At 40.9% G+C, this 12,334-nt stretch overlaps 1 protein-coding gene across 2 annotated transcripts; it reads left to right on the forward strand.

The window, feature by feature from the left end:
- Positions 1–2,829: 2,829 nt before the first annotated feature.
- TFAM (transcription factor A, mitochondrial) lies at positions 2,830–11,862 on the forward strand. 2 transcript variants are annotated; one of them, XM_040975804.1, is made up of 7 exons: positions 2,830–3,048; positions 3,770–3,888; positions 5,459–5,529; positions 6,766–6,915; positions 8,691–8,786; positions 11,089–11,145; positions 11,608–11,862. In XM_040975804.1, exons 1-7 carry the CDS (start codon positions 2,948–2,950, stop codon positions 11,752–11,754), a joined length of 741 nt encoding a protein of 246 aa, XP_040831738.1. In that variant the 5' UTR covers positions 2,830–2,947; the 3' UTR covers positions 11,755–11,862. The 2 variants fall into 2 exon arrangements, with proteins under 2 accessions (XP_040831738.1, XP_040831739.1); XM_040975805.1 differs by lacking the exon at positions 8,691–8,786.
- The last annotated feature ends 472 nt before the right edge of the window (positions 11,863–12,334 follow it).

Below are 12,334 nucleotides of genomic sequence, written 5' to 3' on the forward strand. Positions count from 1 at the left end.
TGTAAGTTATGTTGTCTTGTTAATAACATTATTTCATCAATGTAATCATTCTATATTTCTTCCAATCTTCACATCAGCTCTCCAGAACATCCAGTGATATGAAAAGGATTTTATAAATTTGTATAAATTATAGCTGTCTTTTTCACTTGCCCCACCTCCTGCTGACTCACAGAATCTGCTTTAAAATAGAGGAGCTATATTTATTTTTCATAATGCTGCCACAGCAATGACTAAAAATAAGTCTGATATGCCCTTAATAAACAAGGCTACTTGCAGACTTTGTTGTAATTGAGTAATAATTCATAAGTTGATTTGATGGTTATGAATAATTGACATTAAATAGGTCTTTCTACTAATTTCTGTTTCTCTCCTTACTCTTTTTATATACTGGGCTTTAAAGACAAATTCCAATGATGTGATGATTCTATGATTGAAAATAACTCAAAATTATACCTGTAATATTATACATGTAAATTATACATGTAATATTCTATACATAGCATTTATTAAAATCCTGACTTATATTAAAGGCCAAAAAGTTATTCAAATTGTAGGCTTTTTTCTCATATGATTTCAACAACCTTTTACACTTTTTGTGTGTTTTGTTTGGGCTTTGTTTTCCCAATGAGAATATATCCTCTTTGAGACAGAAGCAATATCTTACCAATTTTGTTCCCTTCAAGTGCCTGTCACACTATTTATCTTTAAATGTGGGATTTACAATATGATCTTATTCCAGAAATAAACTTTAAGTTCACAATCACAATCTATTTGTCATGTTAAGCCTATTATGTGATTGCTCTTATCACATCCAAGTCATTTATCCATATTAATCCGTTGCAATTATAATACCCAGACTGCTTTCTCATTAGGGATATTTTTTTTTCTTCAATTGCTATCCCTGTGTTATAGTAGCTATGTATCAATAGTAGAGTATCAATGGGGAGAGTCTCGAATGATTTGTCAATTGTTGCCTGGCAACTCAAGTGTGAAAACAGGTGTTCTCTTTCCCCCAAGAGGAGTTCAAGGGTAGGGGAAGACAATGAAACGAGTTCAGGAAATGCTGGGGAGAATGTCCAACAGACAGTGCTGGTGTGCTGTGGAACTAAAACCAAGGTCTGGATTCAACATAAAATGTGGGCTATCATGAGGACGGGACTGATGGCTGAGGTCATGGGAGTGGATACACGTTTAAAATAACGGGGCAGAATCCTGGCAAAGGTCACACAGCGCCTTTATGTTTTGTACACATAAATGAAACCATATGTTTTTTTTCTCTTTAAAAATAGGTTAAGTAGGCAGAGTTATGTCCTTCTAAACACTGCTTTTTCTATAAAATTTCATGGCCATAGAAATGAAGTAGACTGGGAATTGATAAAAATGGAAACGTCCCACATTTTGAGTTAAAAAAATGTTACAGGAAAACTGGCCACAACGATACTTGAAAATAGTGATATTGTCCAAAGGTTTAACTTCACACCAAACATCTGAAAGAACAAAACATCCTACACAGAGGGGGAGAATGTTTTAGGAAGTCACCTTAAATGCAATTAGAAGGAATTATTGCACAATTCTATCTTAGCACAGTGTTGTTATTGTTCATTTCCTTGACTGCCTATAGATTTGGGGGGGCATGGTGAGTTGCTGTGCGTATCTATTTGGGGTTTTGCACATAGCATATTGGTTAGCAACATGCTAAAAACTGTTCTTTGCAGGCCAGAAAGGCACGTTTGAACAGAGGGTAACTTCCTCCGAGCGCCCCAAGAGTGTGTGAAACCGGAAGTGGTGATCGCTGTTTACCACTGAAAAGAAGAAGTGGGCTGCGTCCCTTTTAGCTCCAATCCAGACAGTTCTGAAGCTACAGAAAGGTAGTGGTCTCTGAGGGCACCTTTACCTTGGCAAGAACTTTCTAACAATTACGACCACTTACCAGAGGGTGTGCTCAACCCGTATCTCGGAAATACTTGTCATTTAAAAGTTGTTATTGAGATTATCTTCTCCACATCGCTGCTTGTATTGAAAAATGGAATCGACGCAACACAAATCGACGACTGTACCACCCACCATCCAACAACCATGGAATAACAATAATTCGTGTGCTTGTCACACGGTCTCGGACTCGGTTGAGACAACTCTGATCTAGTCCAACATTCTCATTCGCCTCGCGTGGGAAACGGAATCTTGGGGGTGTGTGTGGGGGGGGGGGAGGTCGCGACATTCCTCGGTCAAGACATCCAACTTCATTGAGGGACTAGAAGGCAAGGCCTTCTCCGCTCCACGCAGGCAGGCTTTAAGCTTGTGTGACCGGACTGTGTCACAGCCCACCGGGAGCGCGCTGAAAACGCACGTTCGCGGGCATCAGGCAGGACGCAGAGGGAAGGCCCGCCATTGCGCCCGAGCCCCGCCGGGGTCTGAGAGCGACCCGAGCCCGGGGCTGCTCCTCCCGGAGCGCGGCGGCCCGGGCCTCGTCCTCGCGGCTGCCCCGTCTGTTACGTATGGCCCGTGCCGCACGGCCGTCAGTGCGGACGCCTCGCCCGCCGGGGAGACCTGTCCGGGTGAGGCCGCTGCCGTCCCTCCATCGGCCTCCTCGACCGGAGGAGGAAGCGGCGGCGGGGGCGGCAGAGGGCACAGGCGGCCCCGCAGCGCCGCCTCGAGGTCGCGGGCCTCCGCAGGGCCGCCGGGACGCCCGCTTCGGCTTCGTCGCAGCCCCACCCACCCTGGACCGACTCCCGCGCCTGCGCAGATCCGGCCCTGCCCCGCCCCCTCCCCGCCTGCTGGCCGGATGTGAACGGGCCTCCCATAGTGCCTCGCGAGTGGCGGGCATGATAACAGAGCTGGGAGGTTAGCACGCGGATCTGAGTTGTGGCCGCGGTCGCGCTTGTTCTTTGGTTGCGGGGAGGTCCCCTCGGACATTGGGGGTTCGGGTACTGCGTAGTCGGCCGGGGCGATGGCGCTTCTCCGGGGCGTGTGGGGCGCGCTGAGGACTCTGGGCAAGTCTGGAGCGGACCTGTGCGCGGGCTGTGGAAGTCGCCTGCGCTCCCCCTTCAGGTAGGAGCCTCAGGGGCCCCGCACGTACTTGGGGAGGGGAGGGAGACGCTGTCATTCTCCTTTCAGCTCTTGCTGCAAAGACAGGGCCTTCCTGGCCCTTCGAGCCGTACCTCGACCTTGCCAAAGGGACGGTGGCTGCGAGCCCAGGCCCTCCTCCGTTAGAACCTGGCGCCTGGCTTCCTGCTAGCCCTGCGTGCCGTGCAGCCCTGGTGCACCTGCTCGGGGAACTCAGGCCTTCCTCCGTTAGAACACTCCTGGCTTCTTGCTACCCTTCACCCCTGCAGCTGCACCTGCCTGCCATCCAGCCCTGGCGCACCTGCTCGAGGGAGCCCCGGCCCTCCCCCTCTCCTCCGTTAGAACACTCCTGGCTTCCTGCTACCCTTCACCCCTGCAGCTGCACCTGCCTGCCATCCAGCCCTGGCGCACCTGCTCTGGATCCTGGACGAAATCGCGCCTTGCTGAGGGTGTGGAGGAGGCGGGGCTCGGGAGCCAGCGTGTCCATGCTTTCCTCTGTTCTCTGTCCTGCCTAGGGAGTTCGGAGCTTGGAGGTTGGAATCCTGCAGGCTTCTCCCCCGGGTGGAACAAGATTTCAGATGTGCCATTAGCATTTTTTCAAAAGAATCAGGCGGCGTCCTGATGACATATTTTTTGCTAGCTGTGTTTGTATGCATAAGAAAGTTGGCAGTTCAATCCATGATATTGTGTCTTCTTTTCTGTGTAGTTTCTCGTATGTTCCAAAATGGTGTTCGTCCACCTTCAGCAGTTATCCAAAGAAACCCATGACTTCATACCTTCGGTTTTCCAAAGAACAGCTACCCAGATTTAAAGCTCAGAACCCAGGTGAGGCATTCGGAGGAGCTTTTGCTCTGTGATTTGAAAAGCCACTAAACAGACCGAATATTTGATTTACACTGTCAAAGCAATGTGATGACTGCCCGAGTGAACGTTTTGTTTGCTGAATTGCAAACCAGGGTGCAACATTGTACACCTAATGGAAATGTTATCATTGTAAATAAGGATGAATGAATGAAAGGTATTTGTTTATATAGTGTGGACAGCTCCCTGGGCAGAGGATGAAAAAGCAGAAGTTTGGGTATGATTGTCTGGGCTCTAGAGAGCTACTGATGAGGTGTTTAACCTCTTGCCTTGCTGCTGCTTTTTGTGCCTTGGAACTGTTCATCAAGTTCAGTGTGGCAGTGTTCTGCTCAGTTCTGTGCAAGTTGCTGCTGATTAAAAGAGATTTTTCAGTGGCAGTTCTACTTGTGTTCCTGAAAAAAAGATCTCCAGGCGAGATACCGCTGACGGCCTGGAAAGACTAGAGGGCTTTCATTTTGGGTCATAGGATAAGGCTGATAGCACAATCAGGAGCTACTCTCTGCTTATGATTGATTGCCCCTTTGCATCAAGCTAGTCACAGGGGATATGTGAAAATCAAACAGTGATAAAAAATGCTCACATTTTAGGTCAGGAATTAGTTTAAGAAACTTGTTTAAGTACGCAGGTCTGTGAAATGTAAGATTTGGAACTGACAAGTGGTTAAATCAGTTGCATTCCACCATTTCCGGTTGACAGGAAGGAAGTGGAGAATACTGGATTGATTTTTTTAAAGAATAGTTTGTTGCCAAATATTGTTCTATAACTGAAATGCAAGATGATGGTTTATGACTCAAGACTAATATTTTTGCTTATTTAATCAGTTTTTATGAATTTTTCTTTTTTTTTTTAATAAAATTTATTTTGACATTCTTTACATAGTTAATTAGGGTAAGAAGGTTCAAGGGCTACAGGAAAGTGGATAAGACTAGTATGTTTTCCATACTAGTTTTCATGTTTAAAGGGGGGTATTAAGGGAGAAGGCCCACCCAATTTCCCACCCTCCCCAGGTCCCGGATGTAGGGCATGCTCTGAGGTTCTTGCTCAAGTGGTTTTGATATTGCCACAGTTATGAATCGCTGTCAGTCTTGCCACTCCAAGCACTATGAGGTCTTTGAAAAATCCACTGATTGACATAGTCCATCATAGCTGAGATGGTTGGTTGCCCTGTTCTGTCTTCTCTCTTTTCTAGTTTTTATGAATTTAATAATTCCTTAAAGATTTGAAAATTACTATGATTGAAATAGGCAAGTAAAAAATTTAAAGCAGTAATATAGCTGCTTATACTGGTAATTTCTGAGGACCGGTTTTGGTGAAATATGATATACTTCTTAGTTTTTAAATAATTGAGTTTTAGCAAACTTGAACAAAATTGTGAATTGTTTCTAATGTTTAAGTGAATTGGATAAAGTTAAATTGTACGATGATGAAGTTTGTAGTGAATGATACTTTCTTTGGCGGGCAAGTAGAATGTGCTTTCTTGGCTCTAGCAGTTCATAAAATTTGACACTGTTTCTCATCTTATTCCAATTCATAGATGCAAAAAATTCAGAACTAATTAAAAAGATCGCCGAGCTGTGGAGGGAACTTCCTGATTCAGAGAAAAAAGTAAGTATACCATTTTTCAACATACTTCCAGTTACCTCTCTGCTGTTGGGAACAATTAGCATGTTGTGTGTAAATTTTTATTTGTTTGTTTTCATTTTATTTAGAAGGCAGAAAGAGACAAAGAGAGGTATTCCACCATAAGTTCGCTCCCCAGGTGTTCTCAGCAGTTGAGCTGGGCCAAGCCAAAGCAGATACCCTAGAACCCAGTTGAGGTCTCCTATGAGGGAGGCCTCAGGACTTGAGCCATCTCTTCCCTCATAGGGTGTGTGTGTAGTAGCAGGTAACTCGAATCAGAATCAGAGGCAGGACTCAAATCCAGGCACTTGGAAGCAGGCATCCCAGGTTGCAGTTTCATTGCTGCACCAAATACCCATAACAAATAACCATGTGGCCCAGGCTTTTTTTTTCAGCAGTAATTATCTACAAAGGACCTTCCTACTTTGTGATCTCCTTAATGATAGTAATATAAATGTATGGGAATGGAGATGAGAGGTTGGAAGCAATTTGAAATGGCAGCTAATTGCTAGATTCTGACCTTGTTCAGCATGTGGGAGATTGTTTTTAAGTTTGTTGAGATATAATTAAAATATTATTTTGGTACAAAAATTTGAAATTGTTGTGTAGTTTTTTTCATGAATTTTGTAATGAAAAACTATGCATGGATTCCAGGGTTTTTTGCAGCAAAATAAGCTGTATCTTTTCATTCTATATATGTATATTTTTTGTAGTACCTTCACATTGAAGGCATAAAACTTTTTGTGTGTGTGAATTGCAAAGGCTTATTTACTTATTTGAAAGGTGGAATTTTTGTTAAAGAGAGTAGGAGAGAGACAGATGTCTTTCATAAACTGGTTCACTCTCTGTGGCTGTAATGGCTGGGGCTGGACCATGCTCAAGCCAGGAGCCAGGAACCGCATCCCTGTCTCCCACATGGGTGGTAGGGACTCAGGTACTAAGGCCAGGCACACCAGCAGGGAGCTGGATTTTATTCCTGAACCAGCGCTCATGGCTCTTGTGGTGCTGGCATCACCAGCAGTGGCTTATCCTTGCAGTGCTGCGACACCAGTCTCCTTCCTTGAGATGCATGTTTTTAATCTGCATATATAGCCTGAGAGTACATTTTTCATCTGGTAGTACAGTCTGCCTTTATTTGAAGCCACGCAGTTGTCTTTCCCTGGCGGGTGTGCTGCGTTCCATCTACCAGCAACGATTTACTGACTGTTTTTTTCTTTATAGGTATATGAAGATGCTTACAGGGTAGAGTGGGAGGCATACAAAGAAGAGATAAGCAGAATTCAGGAACATCTAACTCCAAGTCAGCTGCTGTCTATGGAAAAAGAAATCATGCAAAAACGTTTAAGAAAGAAAGCATTAATAAAGAAGAGAGTGAGTATCATTGAAATACTCTTCTCTGATTGCATGGAACTGAAGTTTATATGACTTTGATTAGAGGTATTTTCCTCTTGCTAAGATACATTTCAGTTGGACAGTAGAACCACTTGCTTTTTTTTTTTTTTTTAAAGATTTATTTATTTATTGGAAAGTCAGATATATAGAGAGGAGGAGAGACAGAGAGGAAGATCTTCCGTCCGATGATTCACTCCCCAAGTGAGCGCAACGGCCGATACTATGCCGATCCGAAGCCAGGATCCAGGAACTTCTTCCAGGTATTCCACATGGGTGCAGGGTCCCAAGGCTTTGGTCCGTCCTCGACTGCTTTCCCAGGCCACAAGCAGGGAGGGAGCTGGATGGAAAGTGGAGCTGCCGAGATTAGAACTGACTGCCATATGGGATCCTGGTGTGTTCAAGGCGAGGACTTTAGCCACTAAGCCACGCCGCTGGGCCCAGAATCACTGCTTTTAAGTTGATGTTGCAAATTATCCTTGCTGCTCTCAGTTGTATCCCAATTTAAGATTTACAGTTTATAAAACTATCCCAATTTAAGATGTACAGTTTATAAGACTGGCTTAAAGGCTACAGGAACAATTAAGAAACAGCCTAGTCACAATAGCAAGAATCTTTGCTTCTAAGTCATGTGTAGAATAACCTAGCAATTTGAATTATGTATGAGTGGTAGTGAATTTGATACTGAATTGCTGAATAGACTGAATTCCCTCATCACCGCATCAGGGAAAAGTACCAATTTATCTAATCAAGTAAGAAGTGCTTTTAGTCTAATATTGTCATTTTTCCCCTAAGAAATGCTGAAAAACAATACATGGTTCTAAATTTGTGGTTCCATTTAAAATATTAGTCTCTATATATATGCCATTGTTTTTCTGTTGAATCTAGCATTAGTACTAGGTATGAGGTTGTCCACCTGCTGGCCCAGTACATAAATTCTAAGAAAATGGTCATCAGAATTGAAATAGTTGTTTTCTTTTCTTTTTTCTTTTTTTGAAAAAAATAAATTCCAAATTTGAATGTCAGATAAGGCATTGCTTTGAGCTGTCTTACCATTAGGTTTGGGGATCCACCCAGTTTGAAGGCAGTTGTATGGTGCTCCAGGGCTGCTTGACGCACTTTGTAAAAGGGAGCCAGAAGAGACTGAGAGATAGAATGTCTCCATGGGGATGGCCTGAGCAGGGGTAATGACTCCAGTGTTTTCTCCCTGCTTCATTCCCCTGTGCCGAGTGGAGAGGATCAGCAGTGAGAATTGGAGAGATACATAAGAGGCTTCTCTTTGTATCCTTATTTCCCTTTTGAATTGTTTTGCCCATTATTGACTCCCAGTACCTTTTCGTTCAGAGATCGGTGAGAAGCATGATGTCCAGGGTGTTCTAAGTGAAGTATTTAGGAGAGAATCTGTAGCAGGATTTCCAGAAACAAAGGGAAGGAATAGTTTGGTTTAACAGATGAAAGTGTGTACAGGCTGGTCTTTTTAAGTAAATTTTGTTCATTTATGCTCACTGAGTTCATGAAAATATTTAAAGGAAATGTTTTTGTATGGAAAATAATTGATGAAGTCTATTGTTTTTAAAATTTAGCGTTACTAAAATTTTGTGACCCTAAAGTTTTATTGTCTCATACTTTGTATTAAGAACCAAAGTGTTCACTTTAAGTAAAATTCTGTAATACATAGTAGTGAATAAAGTTTCTGTGGGTAAAGTTTTTCTGATGAGATTTAATTTGTATTTGAACCTTCTGTTTTTGATATGCAGGAATTAACAATGCTTGGAAAACCAAAAAGACCCCGCTCAGCTTATAACATTTTTGTATCTGAAAGCTTCCAAGAAGCTAAGGATGGTTCATCACAGGTAAACAGAACTGTGTTTGTTTCTTAAATTTTTGCTTATTTTAACTTAATAAAGATTCAGAGAAGAAATTGAAGTGGTGTCAGCTGGTGAAGCAAAGTATTGAGTTGCGGTCTTTTGGTAAGAGTCTCTTTGTTGAATCTCTTTAAAAGAAAAATCCTTTTTTGTTATCACATATAGTTCATTTAAGTGTGTTGCTGCCAATACATTTCTAACTTTTTAAATTTAAAAAATGTAAAACTTTCAAATTTGTAAGATATTAAAGTTCTTTTAGAGACTCTCCTCTCTTACAGTCACTGAAAAGCTTGAAATAGTTTTAAAATATTTTGTGTTGCGAGTTTAACTTATCTGTTGTTGTGACTTGAGTCCTTTAATAAAACTTTGGTTATGCCCATAGGCATGTGTTTTACATGTAATATGATTGTATCAGTGTCAGCTTGTCAGTCATCACTGTGTCTTAGTCTTTCCTTTTCTTAGGAGCTAGTTCCACATGGACAGTTTTTTTTTCTTTTATAAAATATGACATGATAGAAGAAGATGATATTCAAATCTTTAGCCCTCATCAATCTGAAAAAAATAAAGGGTTATTTGTATCTGCAATTGATGTCACAAATTGTATTTTAACATTTGATTGAATAATGTGTATATGTGAACTGGCTACATATTTTCAATTGATTACTCCTCTTGGGATTTTAAATTTTATTTCTATGGGTCTACAGTACTAAAATGCAAGCCTCTTTATGCATTTAAAATTTTTATTTGAGAGAGAGAGAGACAGAGATATCCCACCTGTGGGTTTACTCCTAAAGTACCTGCAGTGGCTGGGTTGTGCTTGACCAAAGCCAGGAACCTGTAACTTGGATGGATATGAACTCAACTACTTAAGCCATTATCAATTTCCTTCCCAGGGTGTGTTAGCAGCTAGTAGAGTCAGGCCTTGAACCCAGTTATTTTGATAAGGGCTGTAGGTATTTTAAGCATCTTAACTGTTATACTGAATACCCTCCCAAAAGCAGTTTTGATTGTTGGTCCTTTGAGTGTGATCTGGCTTCATTTTTTTCTTCCCCTGCCTTTCTTTCTTCTCACTTGTTAGAATCCTGAACTGGTTGTCTTAGTTTTCTTTTCTGCCCCAGTTTTCTTTGATATTTTCTATTTTTTTTCTTGTTATTCTATATAGACTCTGACTTAATCTCTTTTTTCATACAATAGCATTGCTCTTAGCCAGACCTGTTTTTTTTTAATAGAATCAATCTATTTTATATTATCAAGAGGATGAGAATGTCCTAGAATATGCTGTGGTGAGGATTTAACCTTTGTAAGCAGCCTTGTAGCTGCTTCACCTCTATCTGGTGTTGCCATTTTCTACACTGCTGGGAATTCTACATTGCAAATCGAGTTGTTGTGTTTTCCCCAAAGCCAAATTTGGAGTTAGAACTCCTCTGTCTGCTTTGTAGCCTCTCTGGTTTTCTGTTGGTCCCGTTCCCTGTTGTTTTTGTCAGTGTTGGTTTATACCTTAGCAACAACAATAAACCAAAAAAACAACAAAGAAAAACTCCTATTTAGTAGGATTTTAGGAGCTAACAAAAGTGAATATCTTCCTATTACTTTAGTTGTATGGATAGAAAGACAAAGTAAGTGGAAGTAAATTACTTTTGTCCAGGACACATGATCAAGTTTAATCAATTAGAATTAGGGATTTTTTGTTATGTTGTTCCTGTGACTACACTTAAATATTTAGATCCAAATTTTAGAGCAAAATACTAAACTGCAGGAAGAAATGAGCCTTTGAAGGGAATGTGAATTATATCTGCATATTTTCAAGTCAGAAGATAGTATTTTCATTCAGTTCATTTCTGTAAATTTTTTTGAGAGGCAGACTGAGCGAACTTCTACCTTGTCTTCCTATTTTTGAAGACAGAGAGAACTCCTATCAATGGCTTGGCTACCCAGATGCCTAAAATGGGCTGGGTGAGAACTGGAGCCAGGAGATGGGAACTCCATTCGGGTGTCCTCGAGCCTTGTAAGGTCTACATTGGAGGGAAGCTGGAATTAGGAGCTTGGAGCAGAAATTAAAGTGTGGTGCTCCGGTGCGGTGCATATGCCTTTCAGCCAGTGTGTTAGCTGCTAAGCCAATGCATTTCCCGTTTGTGGGGCGGTTTAATGGCTTAACAGTTTTTGCTTGGAAAGCAAAGATGTCGAAAATTGGTGCGTATAAGTTATTGATAGCTGAGTTTTATTGTTAGAATGAAAAGTAAAAGATTTGGAAACCCCCATTTGTGTTACTTAAACATGCATTGTTTTTCAGGCAAAGCTGAAGGCTGTAAATGATAACTGGAAAAATCTACCTAGTTCTCAAAAACAAGTAAGTATTGTGATTTTTAGTTTCAAATGTACAGTTAGAATATCTGTGAGAGAGCACATGAAGATTTGTGACATTTTACCAACAGTAGCAGAGTGATTTAAAATAATTTCATTTCCTTTGAATCAGTTTTGCTTTTTTCTCTTGATAGCTTCTGACTGCAAATAAAATTGGTGTTTAGAATGTCATCTGTTGGCTTATATTTCCATTGTATTGACTGGTCATCTTATCCTGATTTTGCCCCGTTTCTGTCTAACAAACCTTGTAATACTTAAATTTTTTTATTTCTCTTATCTGTACTTTTTCTCATCTAACTTTTTCTCCTAAAAATTTTCAATTTCATCTTCATTGCTTCTTTATAGAAATAGAATAATGAAGGCAGTTTCTAAAGCATACACAGAAGCATTCCAGAAATTTATTGCTGTTCTTTGAATAAATCATGTAAAACATTCCTTTTTTTTGTAGGTATATATTCAGCTTGCAAAAGATGATAAAATCCGTTATGATAATGAAATGAAGTCTTGGGAAGAACAAATGATTGAAGTTGGACGAAGTGATCTGATACGTCGCAAAATGATGCACCAATCAAAAGATGGCACCGAGGAGAGTTAAAATAGAAGATTGAGCCGCGTTCACGCTGGATAGGCCCGGGAAACTGATTAGGTCATAATGCCCGATGGTGTTGTAAAAATAGAAAAGATAAAGTTGGTAAACATTTTATATTCAATTTCTTTTTCTTTAGCCCATGGACTTCTACCATTTTATTCGTTTTGTATTCATATCTTTCTTTGGAAAAGCCAAGCAGATGAAAGTTCATGCAAAATTTATTTTGTGTTAGGAACTAAGGAGGATGCGAGTCATCCCTGCAGCTGTAGCAGTGAATCATTCTACCTTTGATAAAGGTGCACCAGACTGTGAAGTTTATGTCTACTGGATGATGATGGTGAAAAGCGTGTCCTTGTTTCCTTGTATTATGGAGGCAGGAGTTTCCTTTTCGAAATTGTCACAAATTTATAGAAGCCACAGTATTCTGTGATGCAATTGTGCATTTTAAAATATGCAGCCAGAACTCAACTAGGTCAGTTCCTGTTCCTCAGTATAATTCATTACAGCATTCTGAGTGGCTGATTTTTATGTGCAAATAGTTATTGGTTTCAGGTGCAACTTTTTATAAAAGGGACTGAAATTTATA

Source organism: Ochotona curzoniae, unplaced genomic scaffold, assembly GCF_017591425.1.
Source record: "Ochotona curzoniae isolate NIBS_2020 unplaced genomic scaffold, NIBS_Ocur_1.0 contig_2692, whole genome shotgun sequence".
Lineage (NCBI taxonomy): Eukaryota > Metazoa > Chordata > Mammalia > Lagomorpha > Ochotonidae > Ochotona > Ochotona curzoniae.